This window comes from Lutjanus erythropterus, chromosome 16 (assembly GCF_056507025.1).
Source record: "Lutjanus erythropterus isolate fLutEry1 chromosome 16, fLutEry1.hap2, whole genome shotgun sequence".
Lineage (NCBI taxonomy): Eukaryota > Metazoa > Chordata > Actinopteri > Lutjaniformes > Lutjanidae > Lutjanus > Lutjanus erythropterus.
Window position 1 is genome coordinate 12355400 of NC_139332.1, and position 12888 is coordinate 12368287.

The following is a 12888-nucleotide window of genomic DNA, read 5'->3' on the forward strand; positions in this document are numbered from 1 at the left end:
AATCACGTTTATTCTCTCTTAACATTTCCAGTAATAAACACAAGCATCCATTTATAATTGCCATATTTTTAAAACAATTCTCAGTATTCTATCCTTTTTTACTTTCCACTTCAGTGCACATCTGGTTTGGATAGATTGTTTATTTAAAGGTCAAAGGTGTAAGATTTACAGGAATTAAAGGCAGAATGTGTCAGAGATGGAATATAATATACATTACATACAATATACTATTGCATTGAGCTGATGTTGGCGTACCCAGTAGAAAATCAAAAATAAAACTAAAAATCTCCTACTCGTAGTGGCTTTGAAATGAGTGCTTTATATCTACAGAGGGACATGGTCCTCTTCCATGGAGGCCACCATGTCGCACCCCCATGTTTCTATATTAGCCCAGAATGGACAAACCAAACACTGGCTCTAGATACAGCTTTTTGCTTTTTGCGTGAGTTTCAGGGCCACCATTGGTTCTCCTATATGCTTCAAAACAGAGGGTGAGACGAGATGTTTGTGGTCTGTGAGCTCACTGCTAGATGCCGCTAAATTCTACACACTGGTCCTTAAATCTCTAAAGTGTGGGGTTGTCCCCTGAAAAACGACTAAGCCCAGGGCTAAAAAGTGTGAAACAGGGCTCGAAGAGTTTAGTAGTCACAGAACATTCTGAAATGTTCACATCAGTTGGTTTACCAATAGACATCTAACCCTGGACTAGTAGAAGTGCAGTGTAAATCATATAGCCCTTTGCTTAGCTTAACACTGCCTTAACAATATGTGTGTGAAAAGTTAGCCCAAAGTTAACTCTTTACCCAGGACTTCGGATACTGTCAAGTAAAAAGCCCTTAATACAGATTTTGTGCATTATGATAGCTTCACTGTCACATTTCACCTTTATTTCCACATGTGTGATTCTTAACTCATGTGATTCTTAAATTATTGGGTAACACTTTTAAATAAGGTACACAAAACTTGAGCAGTTAGCAGGGAATGAATGAGTGGTTATGTTTTAGAGTTTTTTTTTTTTTTATCCCGTGTTGAATGTCTTTGAAGGGTTGACATCACTGAGAGCTGCTTCCACATTATTACCCCAAAAACCATTAAGTATGTCTTAGGTATCAATCATACCCAAGACATATTTAAAACTAAAGTTAGACAATATTTAGATGTGAATCATGAAACCCATGCAAAGTTTTTTACTGTTCTCAAACTGAACAAGATCATTTATCTTTGGTTGATTTATTATTTTGCTACTTACCGTAATTCTCCAAAGCGTGGGTTTACTAGGAGAAACAGGTCAGAATCCAGTAAACTCTAAACAAGATGATTTATTTCCAACGAGACGAAATAAATAGTGTTGTGTGCAGCACAGTTTTCTTTGGGATGTTTCTTAACTGGTGAGTTGATTATTAACAGGTCATAACAAGACAGTTTATAGCAGTCCTCATGCAGTGTTGTATCCTACTGCACGCACAAACTCTAAAACTTCACAATAACTCTCCACAATATGCCAAAAACCAAAAAGTGGGCTGAGAAGCACATATGCCATTAAGACATGCTTATAGTATGTCAAAAGTTTAGCTCCTCTGTTAAAGATTATTTACAAAATATTAAAATAAAACACTATTTTTGTATGCTAGACACAGCAAACTTACAGCATTAGAGGATTAGTTAGACAATTTTTGAATCAAGTAAAATGAAATCCATATCACTCGCACATCTGTCTGCTGCTAAATATGAATAGCTCCAGCCAACAGCCAGTTGGTCAGCCACAATTGTTAGCCACAATTTGTGGTGAACCACAAATTGTAATTTTTACACTTTAATTTTTGTAGATTAAACAAAAATAGTGCTGTAGACAGCTTTTGTTACTTTTAAACACAACCAAGCAGGTTGTTTTGCTTTGTTTCCTGTCTCTATGCTATAGCTTCATATTTATCAAACAGACAGACACAAGACTGGTATACATTTTGGCAAAAAAAAAAAAAAAAAAAGGCAAATAGAGAGGCTAAGTCCCTCCCCCTCTAATAGACAACCATAGGACCTATCATCGAAAAATATATGAACACTGTCATTGTCAAGGGACAAATTATTTCTTGATCCTGTTTGAATTGTGCCATAAATTACACATATGGTGTTTGACAATTTAAAAGATAATTTTAGAAGTCAAGAAAGTTGCAGTTTGTTGTAAAACAGAGACTGTGACAATACGTAATTAGAAATACTGCACACCCAGAAGTCACATAAGGGACATGACTTTCCAAGGTAACATTAGCTGCTGAAGCTACGCTGCCTGTGTGTTTTCGTGGACGGCGATGTTGGTGTTGGTGATGTATATAGTGTGAGACAAGAGATGTAGTTCACTGAGCAGTTTAACTCAAAGTTAAATGGTGCTATGAAAACCTTATGCATAGTGAATGGAACAATTCAAACAGGCTCAAAAAATGATTTGGTCATATTTTTTTCCAGATGTCATGCTGGAAGGGGTGGGACTTTGCTTCTGTGTGAGCTTTTTTTTTCCAACTATTCCTTTAATGTAGACTACATACATTTACATGTGAAATATGAAGCAGCAGGAAACTAATATTATCATAGTTCAAAAAGCAATGACAATTACTGTCTTGTCCCAAACAACATTATTTTACAAAAAATACTTCCAAATTTACATCTTAGGTCACAGATAAGTTAGTAGTTACTAGTGTGCTCTTCTATTATTGTACAGAGCATGAGGAAGAAAAAAAGGTATGATATAGAAACAATAATAAAATAAGTCCACTGTCATTTTGTTATTAAATATTCGAAGTAAAAGCTAAAACTTCATTTTTTCATTCATTTGTACTTTGGCAGAGATAGAGTCCAATGAATTGCCACTGTAGTCCTTCTGTTTGCAGCATCTCCTCTGGATGAATTTGAAGAAGGCGACCCCGGGGACGGCTAAACTGGGAATTCCAGCCAAGATGAAGATGATGATGTAGATCCAGGAAGGGTAAGGACGTGGTGCGAGCACGGGGAACTCCTCCTGCAGCCAGAGTCGAGGAAAATGTTACAATTTGTAGCAATGTCTAATATACAAGAGGTCTGAAATTACAAAAGGTTTATTTCTCATAAATGGTCTCTGGACTTAAACTACTGTGATAAGCACACTTACCGCCTCCTGGTCCCAGACCAAATAGGTGAGACTCTTGGAGACTTGGGTCACAAAGTAGAAAATCAAGATGAAGATCATAATGACTGGACTAACCACCCTCCATGTCACCTGCCAGAAAATATTGGGCTTGTGGCCGATCATAAACTCAATGTCCTTGTTAAACCTGTTGGAAAGCAATAAGAGGGAAACATAATGTCAGCTGAGTGTGTATGAAAGCATCAATAAAAGGCAACTTTGTGCTTCTTGTACTTTTATTAGATACAGTAAATAAAGCACAATGTGGCTTTGTGTGTGTTCAAAATGACCTTCAAGGACATAAAAGTCTCTGTTCTCTGTTCAATCTGTAACCTTGTCCCTGTATCATGGAATATCTTGTACATATTTAATAAATTATAAGTAGCATTTTTTACTGCTTTCATCAAGAGAAGTATTGAATCTCTTTGTAAAATTTGTTTCCCACATTTCTCCCCAAAGCCTTGCTACATTACAAGATACACTGTATGTTACCTCTTTATCTCTCCTTTGATGACTACTGTTTTATCTCTGTTCAAGGTCTGAATACAATTATCTGTTAGTTTCTGCTTTGTTTCCAGCAAATGCCTGTGCCTCGTGCATGTAGGCCTATGACAGTAACAAGATATAGGGCCCCATTTAGCCATGAGCACATGGTCCAAAGTGCATGGCCTATGTGCCTGTAAGATGTTGTAAACTCCACTTTTCTATTTAAACAGTGCATAATCTGGGCACAAAGTAAGGCACAAGGTGCAAATGAGTTGTATTTAGTCTCTTAATTAATCGCAGGTGTGTTTTGGGCGTAACATGAATGAAACCAATCAGAGTGTCATATCCCATTTCCTTTAAAAGCCAGGTGCCCTTGTCACCGGTACATTGCTGTTAAAATTAAGGATTTGTCAGGTTGGAGAAGCCAATAGGGATACTGACATGATGCACTTGTGGTGATGTAAGCACTGTGGTTAGGTCTGGTCAGACAGACTGGGTCATAAAAATAAATATTATGATTAATAGCGGATGGGCTCCAGGTGGGTGAAGTAGAATTAAGTGTCTCCCCATGAGCAACGTAATTGTGAGTGAATTAGGATGGATACTCACTGTTACATTAGGACTTTGGATTTAGAATCGCGACTTGACTGCAAAGACTTGAGACATACTAGCTCCTCTGTAAGGCTGTACAATTGTGCTTTGAGCTAAATGCTAGTGTCAGCATGATAATGTGTTCTCAGCGTCAGTGCTAACATCCTCATTGTTAGCACATACACCAAATAAGCACTAAACACAAAGATGCTAATGTAGCTATTACCTTGGACGCACTATATCAATAGTGACTTCCTGAACAAACTCACCTATCTATGCCATAAATGTAGATAACAGAAAACATTTCACAGAATCCGATGACCAGGAGGGGGATAGAGCCAGCAAAGTTGTCAAAAAGAGCTAGCCAGTAGTTTCCAGAGCCCTGGGCAAATATGAGTCCCAGTGCGAAAGATACGAAGCATACAGCACCTGAAAAAACAATGAGTGGTTACGCTCATATCGCTACATCAAACTTTAAAATCCTGACGTGAAAAAGTATTTTGTATTTAGAGGGAAATTCTGAAAATTACCACAGAAAATTTCTTTGGGCCAAGTGCGGGGCAATACCCTGAGGTCCTGCAAAGGAACCACCACTCCCTCGATGTTGCCGAACATAGTTGAGAGGCCGAGACAGAAGAGCATGATGAAGAAGAGGACAGCCCAGAGAGGAGAAACAGGCATCTTGATGATGGCTTCTGTGAACACGATGAAGGCCAGACCTGTTCCCTCCACACCCTGAGGGAGTATACTCCTATTATTTCAACCAGTAACTGTCTGACACTTGCTAAATTTTAACATATTAAATAACAACAGTGTTAACATATCCAAATGTTCTCTACTGACCTGACTGAGGAAAGTCTTCATATCACATTCTTTCAGTGGCAGTCCTTGAAGGATGGAAGGATCTGACTGGTTGAATTTGTTCACATATTCGTCATAGTTGCTTTCTGTGATGCTCCCTTCAGGGTAGTTGAAGGCATTCATCAGCGTCAAGATGTTCCTACAAAAATGCACAGCGAGGTGAGTTCAGTCTGATATAATTAAACCCCTTAAAAAAAAAAGAAAAAAATAACTGCTAAGTTTGAAACTCACGTTCCCATGCAGTCATCATAATTTTGCGTGGCCCTGAAGCCGATGATGGAGTAGATAACCGTTGCGGAGTACACTGAGGTGCAGCCATTGATGATGGAGATGAGGACAGCATCCTGCTCACAGTTGTTGCTGTGAGGAAATTATGATCGCATGAGGAGAACTGTTCAAAAGAGGGCTGTTGTGTAACTTGTGCAGTTTAAATAGCTACTCACTGAACAGAGTTGTAACTGGAGAAAGAGATGAGACCTCCAAAAGCCAAGGAGAAGGAATAGAAAACTTGAGCACCTGCATCCAACCAGGTCGCTGGATTCATTAACTCATTCACCTAAAAGAGTACAAATTAGAAGTTAGGTAGTTTCTTTCATGTGAAATAATTAGAAAATAGAACCAGTAAAAGTGAGCCAAGATTTCTATGCAAATTACCCCATATTGTAATATTTCTGCCCTTTAAAACTGACAATAAACACTATCTCTTACTGTCCCAGCCATTGTTAATAATAGATGTGTGAAGGTATTATACACCAGGATTATTGTTTTGTTTAATAACACTTTATTTGAGAGGATGTGCATAAGACTGTCATATCATTATGAATATGAATTATTATTAATTTATTAATTAAGTGTTTTTTGGTCAATTATGTAATTTTTAATTCCAAGTTGATATAATTTGAGATGAGATGTCTTTATTATGGCAATTTGACATGACAACCAAGACAACATAACCTGTCACTGTCTTTGTCATGACAACTTGACACGATGAAACTTAAAGAGAATGTTTAACTTTATGTTTTAACACTACATTATACTGTCATATGTGGTTGGTCATGACACTGGCCATCATGAGACCATTTTAAGTGTGCCATGAACAGAGCATGTGAGTGGAGTGGAGCTGCAAGAATTTCCGCTCCTCGCTCACGGAGCTGTTTGACCCCCTTAAATATTCATGCCTCAATTCAAACTTCTATGGTGCACTGCAGGCTGCACCACAGAACCAGCAGTATTTTAGGAAACAGTCAATATTCAGATGTATCTATTTTTTCACTATTATTATTGTTATTAATAATAGTCATAGGTACCAACTTGATTTGAACACTTGGGAATCAAAATAATGTCTATCTGTGGTAAAAAAAAACAAAACAAAAAAAAACTATATTATGTTAAGGTGTGTTGAGGCCTAGGGACGAATATTTTCCCGAAAATTACACATTTTCTATTCTGGGAACAGAGGGACACTATCCCATTGTTTATTGGTTCCAAAACTTTTAATGCAAGGATTAAATGCCAGATTCAGCCTGTGATCTGTCACTGTTTGACTGAACAGACACATGGGAGTAATATTTTACAATCCTCCATGTTAAATCAAGTCATTTGGTGTTTTCAAAGTCATAATATTGAGCTGAAACAGATTCTATATTCTGAACGCATTCAGAGGCTGCAGCTGAGCGCAGCAGACTGTACACTTCAATGTTCAACATAGTCGGTTTAACAAAGTTAATGATCATTCAAAGTTAAAATGCAAAACTCTAAAAAGCTTTGAACTTTCACCGGAAATTTCGTCTGAAATTCCAAATGTCGCAGCACACCTCAGTCCAGCACATTTTATCCCTCCTGCGCAGCGCACAATTTATGTCTTCCTTGTTGAATATATTGAAGTATTTCCACACAAAGCTGGTGGCAGACATCATGCTGTGTGTTTAATTCAGATGGTAGAGCCAAAAGCTACTGTATTAATTTCATTAATGATCAGAGCTGTGTGAATTCATGGCACTTTGTGATTTTTAATTAATTATTCAAAGTGCTCGGTGTGCTGGTCCGGTAACACACAAGAGCCATAAAACACTCAGTTTACATCAGTAAGGATGTTTTAGACCACAGCAGGCAGCAAACTGAACACCAACACACACACCAGGGATATGAAGAGGGAGAAACAGCGTCTGAACAGGACAGGACTTGCCTGAGGAACTTTCCAAAGTCAACCTCATATTTATGACAAGATTTCAGGAAGTTACTGCCTTTTGTTGAGAAGTACGTAAGCCTATGTAAAACCACGCACTTACTTTTTAGTTGCTTCCTCCTGTTTCTAGTCTTTGTGGTAAACTAAGATAACTGCTAGCTAGCTGTAGCCTCACATTTAATGGACAGATGATAATGATACAGTCTTCCTATCTAAACATGTTACATGTGCTTACGTCTGGTGTGAAGAGATACTTGATTCCCTCAAACGATCCTTTCAGAGTCAGTCCTCTGATGAGAAAGATAGTGAGGACCAGATACGGCAGGGTGGAGGTGATGTAGACAGCCTGAGAAATGAGAAAATGATATAATAACCCAAAAAATGTATATCTGAACAAATGTGCTCCAAAGCAGGCATCACTCCCACTTCAGATTCCTCGGATGTTGCGTGACTTTCTGACCTTTCCAGAGGTCTCGATCCCCCGGATGCAGCAAACATAGAGCACAGACCAGGCAGCTATCAGGGCTAGCACCATCCACCACTGAAGACCTCCAGAATTAGAAATTGATTCTGAAGTGTTCAGAGTCTCTCTGTACCAGAAGTAATCAGTAGTGGTGCTCCGAGCACACTCCTCCACCAGACCTGTGAAGGACAGATAAAGAGAAAGCAAAAGGCAAAATTAACATCATATTAAGAAAAGGATGTCAGCAACCTTGGAAAGAAATGTTACCACAGACTGTACAGCAGGTGGCTGTAGATGTTTCTGTCTGTTGTCCTTACATGTGAAGGCATACCTGTCTTGTTAGCATTGAGAGGACATTGGCTCCAAGGCAGGGGATCCTGAAAGGAGTTGAAGAGATACCACATGATCCAAGCCATGATGGTGTTGTAGTACATGCCCACCAAAAATGAGACCATCAGCGACGCAATACCTGTAACCAAAGGAAACCATTAGTATTGTGGTGATGGTTTTCTCAGACAAGGAGCAAGGCTAGCAGCTCTATGACTGTGCTGTGCTTTAAGTTAGTGTTAACATCAGCATATTGACATGCTTACAATGGCTAACATGCTGATAGATGCAGTAGACGCTAATATTTTTAAAACTGCCCCAATGAACCACCAAGCTCCTAAATTTGGTGGCCATAGGGTATTTTTGATGGCCCAAATGTAATCTTATGTAAATACAAAACAGAAAAGGCAGTTTACCACTCTCTACCACTACCACTTTCTTAAATGAACTTTCTTAACTGTGACTCGTCCCTTAAATTGTGATGTAGTGTTTCCTGATGGCATTGTTTCCTGTGGAAAAAGAGCCTTCTCAGCTAGTTGAGGAGATTGGTGGCACCCACCCCAGTGCATTATTTCCTTATTTGTGTCTTATTCTAGACACTTAAACTCTTGCTTCCATTCACTACTAAATGTTCATTGCTGAAATGGTCCACCTTCTGTGTTTCTGGTTCTCCATTTTAGCAGTTGAAGGAAGCTTAGTAAACCCACACTTGAGTAGCTCTGACATATCGGTAGCTAGCCAGCAAGCTACTACTTGCTACTTGCTGTTTTTCGTAAGATGTTGAACTGAAAGGTGTGACAGAATCAGGATGTTTGTGGAACTTTTAACATTGTGCTGATGAAGGATGTAGTATGAGGATAAACTCCTTTTTGTGGCCATGGGCCACAGGGCCATGTCGAACCCTGGTTTACCATGTACACCATCTTAGTTTAGCATGTTAGCATGCTAATATTAATTAGCGTTAATTAGCATAAGCGACATGTAAGCATCATAGCTAAGGATAATGGCAATGCTATTAGTTTTGCAAGTATTTGGACATAAACCACAGTCGGACAAAGTGAAATTTGCACTTGCAGCTGATGATGGTGCTAGCTGAACAGTTAAGATATCCTCAAAGTAAATTAATTAATAAAATCCCCCAACAACTTAATGCTTTTTTTACCCACCGATTCCCGTCAGATGTGGATTGATTGATCTCCACACTCCCACACTGCCTTTCCTCAGGCGCTGACCGATGGCAAACTCGAGGTGCAGCAGTGGGATTCCCTCCAGGACCAGCAGGATAAGGAATGGGATCATAAACGCTCCTAGAGGCACAACATCCACATTATAATAATGAGTTAACAATGCAGGCAATGATTCACTCTAATCAGCACTCCAGTGAAAGTAAGTAAATATTCACTCATGGACTTGATTCACAAAATGGTTCTCATAAAGACACCAATAAACTGTAAAAGGGTTGTAAAAAAAATTATTATCTACCTTACTTGCTATTTAAAGAGAATAAAACTCATAAATTCACTTTTATAGCTTTGAGAAAATGAAGGAAAAGTAAGTAATTATAAAAAAGTAAGTCATTATATTTGTTTCAAAATGTATCAAATTGCCAGTTGATATTATTAAAGTTGGTCGACTATTTTGTTAAGATTAATTGTTTGATTATAAACTTTTATGATCACAGTCTATGAAAAAAAAAAAAAAAACAGTGAAAAGCAAGAGACCAAAAATTATCTTGGAAGAAAAGTGGTGTTAACACAGTCCGACTCTGTGAACTGCCACAAACTGCCAGTTAAAATTTCACAGCACTTTTAAACATACACTAAATGAGTTCTGTGAAACTCGGATCATCCACAATTTGTAGAAATTCTCATATAATTTTTTTTATTAAAATTTCAGTTTTAATGACTGAATCCCGTCAAATGTGTCAGTTCATGTGTTACAGTATAATCCACTGCAATTATGGAGCTTTCATTTTCTCTAAAAGGAGACAGATTAAAAAAAAACCTTTCAGTAATTACTAGTCAAACACCCATTCTCATCCCACCCTACCTCCTCCATGACTCTGACACAGGTAAGGGAACCTCCAGACGTTGCCAAGTCCCACACAGAAGCCCACACAGGTGAGCAGATACTGGGCTTTGTTGTCCCATTTTGGCCGGTCCCCTGCTTCCTCCTTCTCCATCCTCTCCAGGTCTGCATGAGAGGGGATCCGGTCATCCAGTCCCGGGTTTCGTATCTTCAGTTTCATGGTGGATTCTTGTAAACTTCACTGGACTGGCTGTTGAGTCTCCCTTTGCTAAACTGTTGACAGCTTTGCTACTTTCTAAGCAAACCCTAAAGGGGCTGTGTTCTTGCTCATACAGTCTTCTCTGTGCACTGTCTCTCTCCGAGTCCTTTACCCCTACTGGGTGTCCTTGGAAAAGGCACTGAGGTATCTACTGTGACCTGTGGTACATGCAGTGCAGTTATCAGTAGCTCATTACAGTCTGTGTTGTATTATGTAATGTCAGCAAGTTTAAGGGGAAAAAGGTGCAACCCTCTTGATAATGGTTAGCCTAATGCATCACATGCAGTGTCATCGCAAAAAAACTGAGTTTGGTATTGTTAAAAAGGAGGGAAAAAAAGAAAAAAACAGTTGACCATTGTGTGGGTTGTTTAATGAAAGAAATGATGGTCAAGAAGCAAATCCAATGCATTAAAATGTGATAATAACTACAGTTCTTATGTCAGAAGAAACATGAAACACTCTACAGTCAGAGACAAAAAAAAACTAATAAAATAACTAACTGTGTAATCTGCTTTAACTTTTTAGTCTGGACTGCCTTAAAATTTTAAGTTGACTGAATTTGAAAAGCCAAGAGGTAAATTTGTAATGATTGGAAACAAATAAACCTTTCTTGACAAATTAAGTTAATATTAATTCAGTTGTACTTGAGAAAACATGTTATCAAACAAGTTGAACCAACACCTCGTCAGTCGCACCGGGAAACAGTTTTGATTTCCTTTTACATTTCAGTTCTTCATTCAAAACTGCAAATGTTTCTTTAGAAACTAAACTTAATGAGTTGATTGAACTCTGTACAGTACATTCATTTAACTCATCATTTTATGTCAAAAGTCTTTAACTTATAAGTACTGAACAACTCAAAAGTTAATGAGAAAAGATTAATTGAGTCTACTAAATTTCTTTTATGATTTTTTACAGTGAACACGTTTCCCATCATGGCTTATCTTCCTATCAGGCCACACCTCATTCAGTCCTTGAGAAATCAGATTGTTTTATTGCAGAGGGATATACATGTACATAATTTCAGTCTACAGAGGCATATTCTACCTGTTTTCTCTCAAACGTGAAATTGTTGAACAATGTTTTAATTTATTTTGATGTTAAGAGTAATCATCAAGAAATCACGCACCAAAGGAAGTTATTTTTTTAGTTTTTTTTATACCACGGTGTTTTTTTCCTGCTAGATAATATTTAAGCAATTCAGAGTTCATGTAAATCTTATCAGTGTTCTTTGCTAATTCAATTATTAACCAAAGAAAGACGGGAGTCTGCATTTATCATATCTAGGGTTATTTTAAGGATGTTCATAACGATATCTCTGTGTGTAACCTTGTAAAAACACAGAAGTTCAACCACCAAAGTGCTTCAGTAAATATGTGGAGTCATATTTGTCAGAATGGGTTTTCTTTTGCTTCTTTTTATCATGAAAATGAACCAATATCACCATAAAATATTTTGAGTTATGCAATACTGAAATTGAAATCACCTGTGATACTGATGGTTTTTTTCCTTCAGTAATGACCAGTTTAACAGATAAAAACAGTATAAATCTGGCATCAAATTTAATTTACACTTAAAAGAGTTTTGACCCCAAAAGAAGAACAGTTACAAGAGTAAAACCTTCATTTAGTCCACACAGCATTGCATGACAAGAGAGAATAACCATTTGCCACTCAATTCCCCTTTTATTTTGAATTTATTTTTCAGTCCAGAAAAGTGTAAGAGAGTGAAGCAAAGTTAAATGAATATGATTTATGTAGATGACAACAACAAAAGGCAACAAAAGTTTGCTGATGCCGTCACGTTGACCTTTAATTCACTAAAATTCAAACTAAGCCCTTTTTTATCAGTTGCTTTCTCAGTAATTGGTAACGTTAGTTAGCTAGCAAACAAACAAACAGCTAATACTATTAATAATATGTACCAAGCTTACTGTTAAAAGCAAAATAGTCTAATGAATTTAAGAATGATTCAGTTTGTACGTGATGGTAACATTACTAAAGCACTGACAGGAAGTAAATAGACATGCAATTCATAAAACGGATCACATTACATCATTATAAGTTTCACTTTGGGAATAATATAAGCAATAAACATGGAATTTCCACCACACAGCTATATTAACTTGGTTAATGTAATAAGTGTTGAGACACCATATAAATTTCAAACACAAACAGCATTTATCCACAACAGATTTTATCTCTCTTTCCAAATGAGCATCCGTCCTTTACGGCCAGTGTTGTTGTCACTTCAGTCTTTACATGCGTCATTACCCCAAATGGCCATGTAACAGTGGAGCAAATGGTTAAACAATAAAAATGTGATGTTGCTATGAGCCCAGAGAGAATTAACACCTGAATCTGCAGCCCCCCCTCAGCTTTACGGAGCTTTATAGTGAGTTTCAGCTCATTGTTTAGCTGCGTGGCGTGTAATTTTACTGTCTTAGTTCACTCTCACTGCTCTAATAGCTCCATTTTAGGCTGCAGCTGTTTTCTGAAAAACTACCTTCTCCTCTCCAAACAATAGACACACAG

The 12888-nt window shown here is 37.7% G+C and overlaps 1 protein-coding gene across 1 annotated transcript; it reads right to left on the reverse strand.

Annotated features, from left to right (window-relative positions):
• Positions 1–1973: 1973 nt before the first annotated feature.
• Positions 1974–10538, reverse strand: LOC146312792 (sodium-dependent neutral amino acid transporter B(0)AT1-like). Its single transcript, XM_084738549.1, has 12 exons — positions 10117–10538; positions 9234–9374; positions 8072–8209; positions 7738–7919; positions 7513–7623; positions 5536–5648; positions 5324–5452; positions 5075–5231; positions 4762–4966; positions 4501–4660; positions 3140–3302; positions 1974–3010 (listed from the first exon to the last, which is right to left on the reverse strand). Exons 1-12 carry the CDS (start codon positions 10313–10315, stop codon positions 2801–2803), a joined length of 1908 nt encoding a protein of 635 aa, XP_084594675.1. The 5' UTR covers positions 10316–10538; the 3' UTR covers positions 1974–2800.
• Between the last annotated feature and the right edge of the window lie 2350 nt (positions 10539–12888).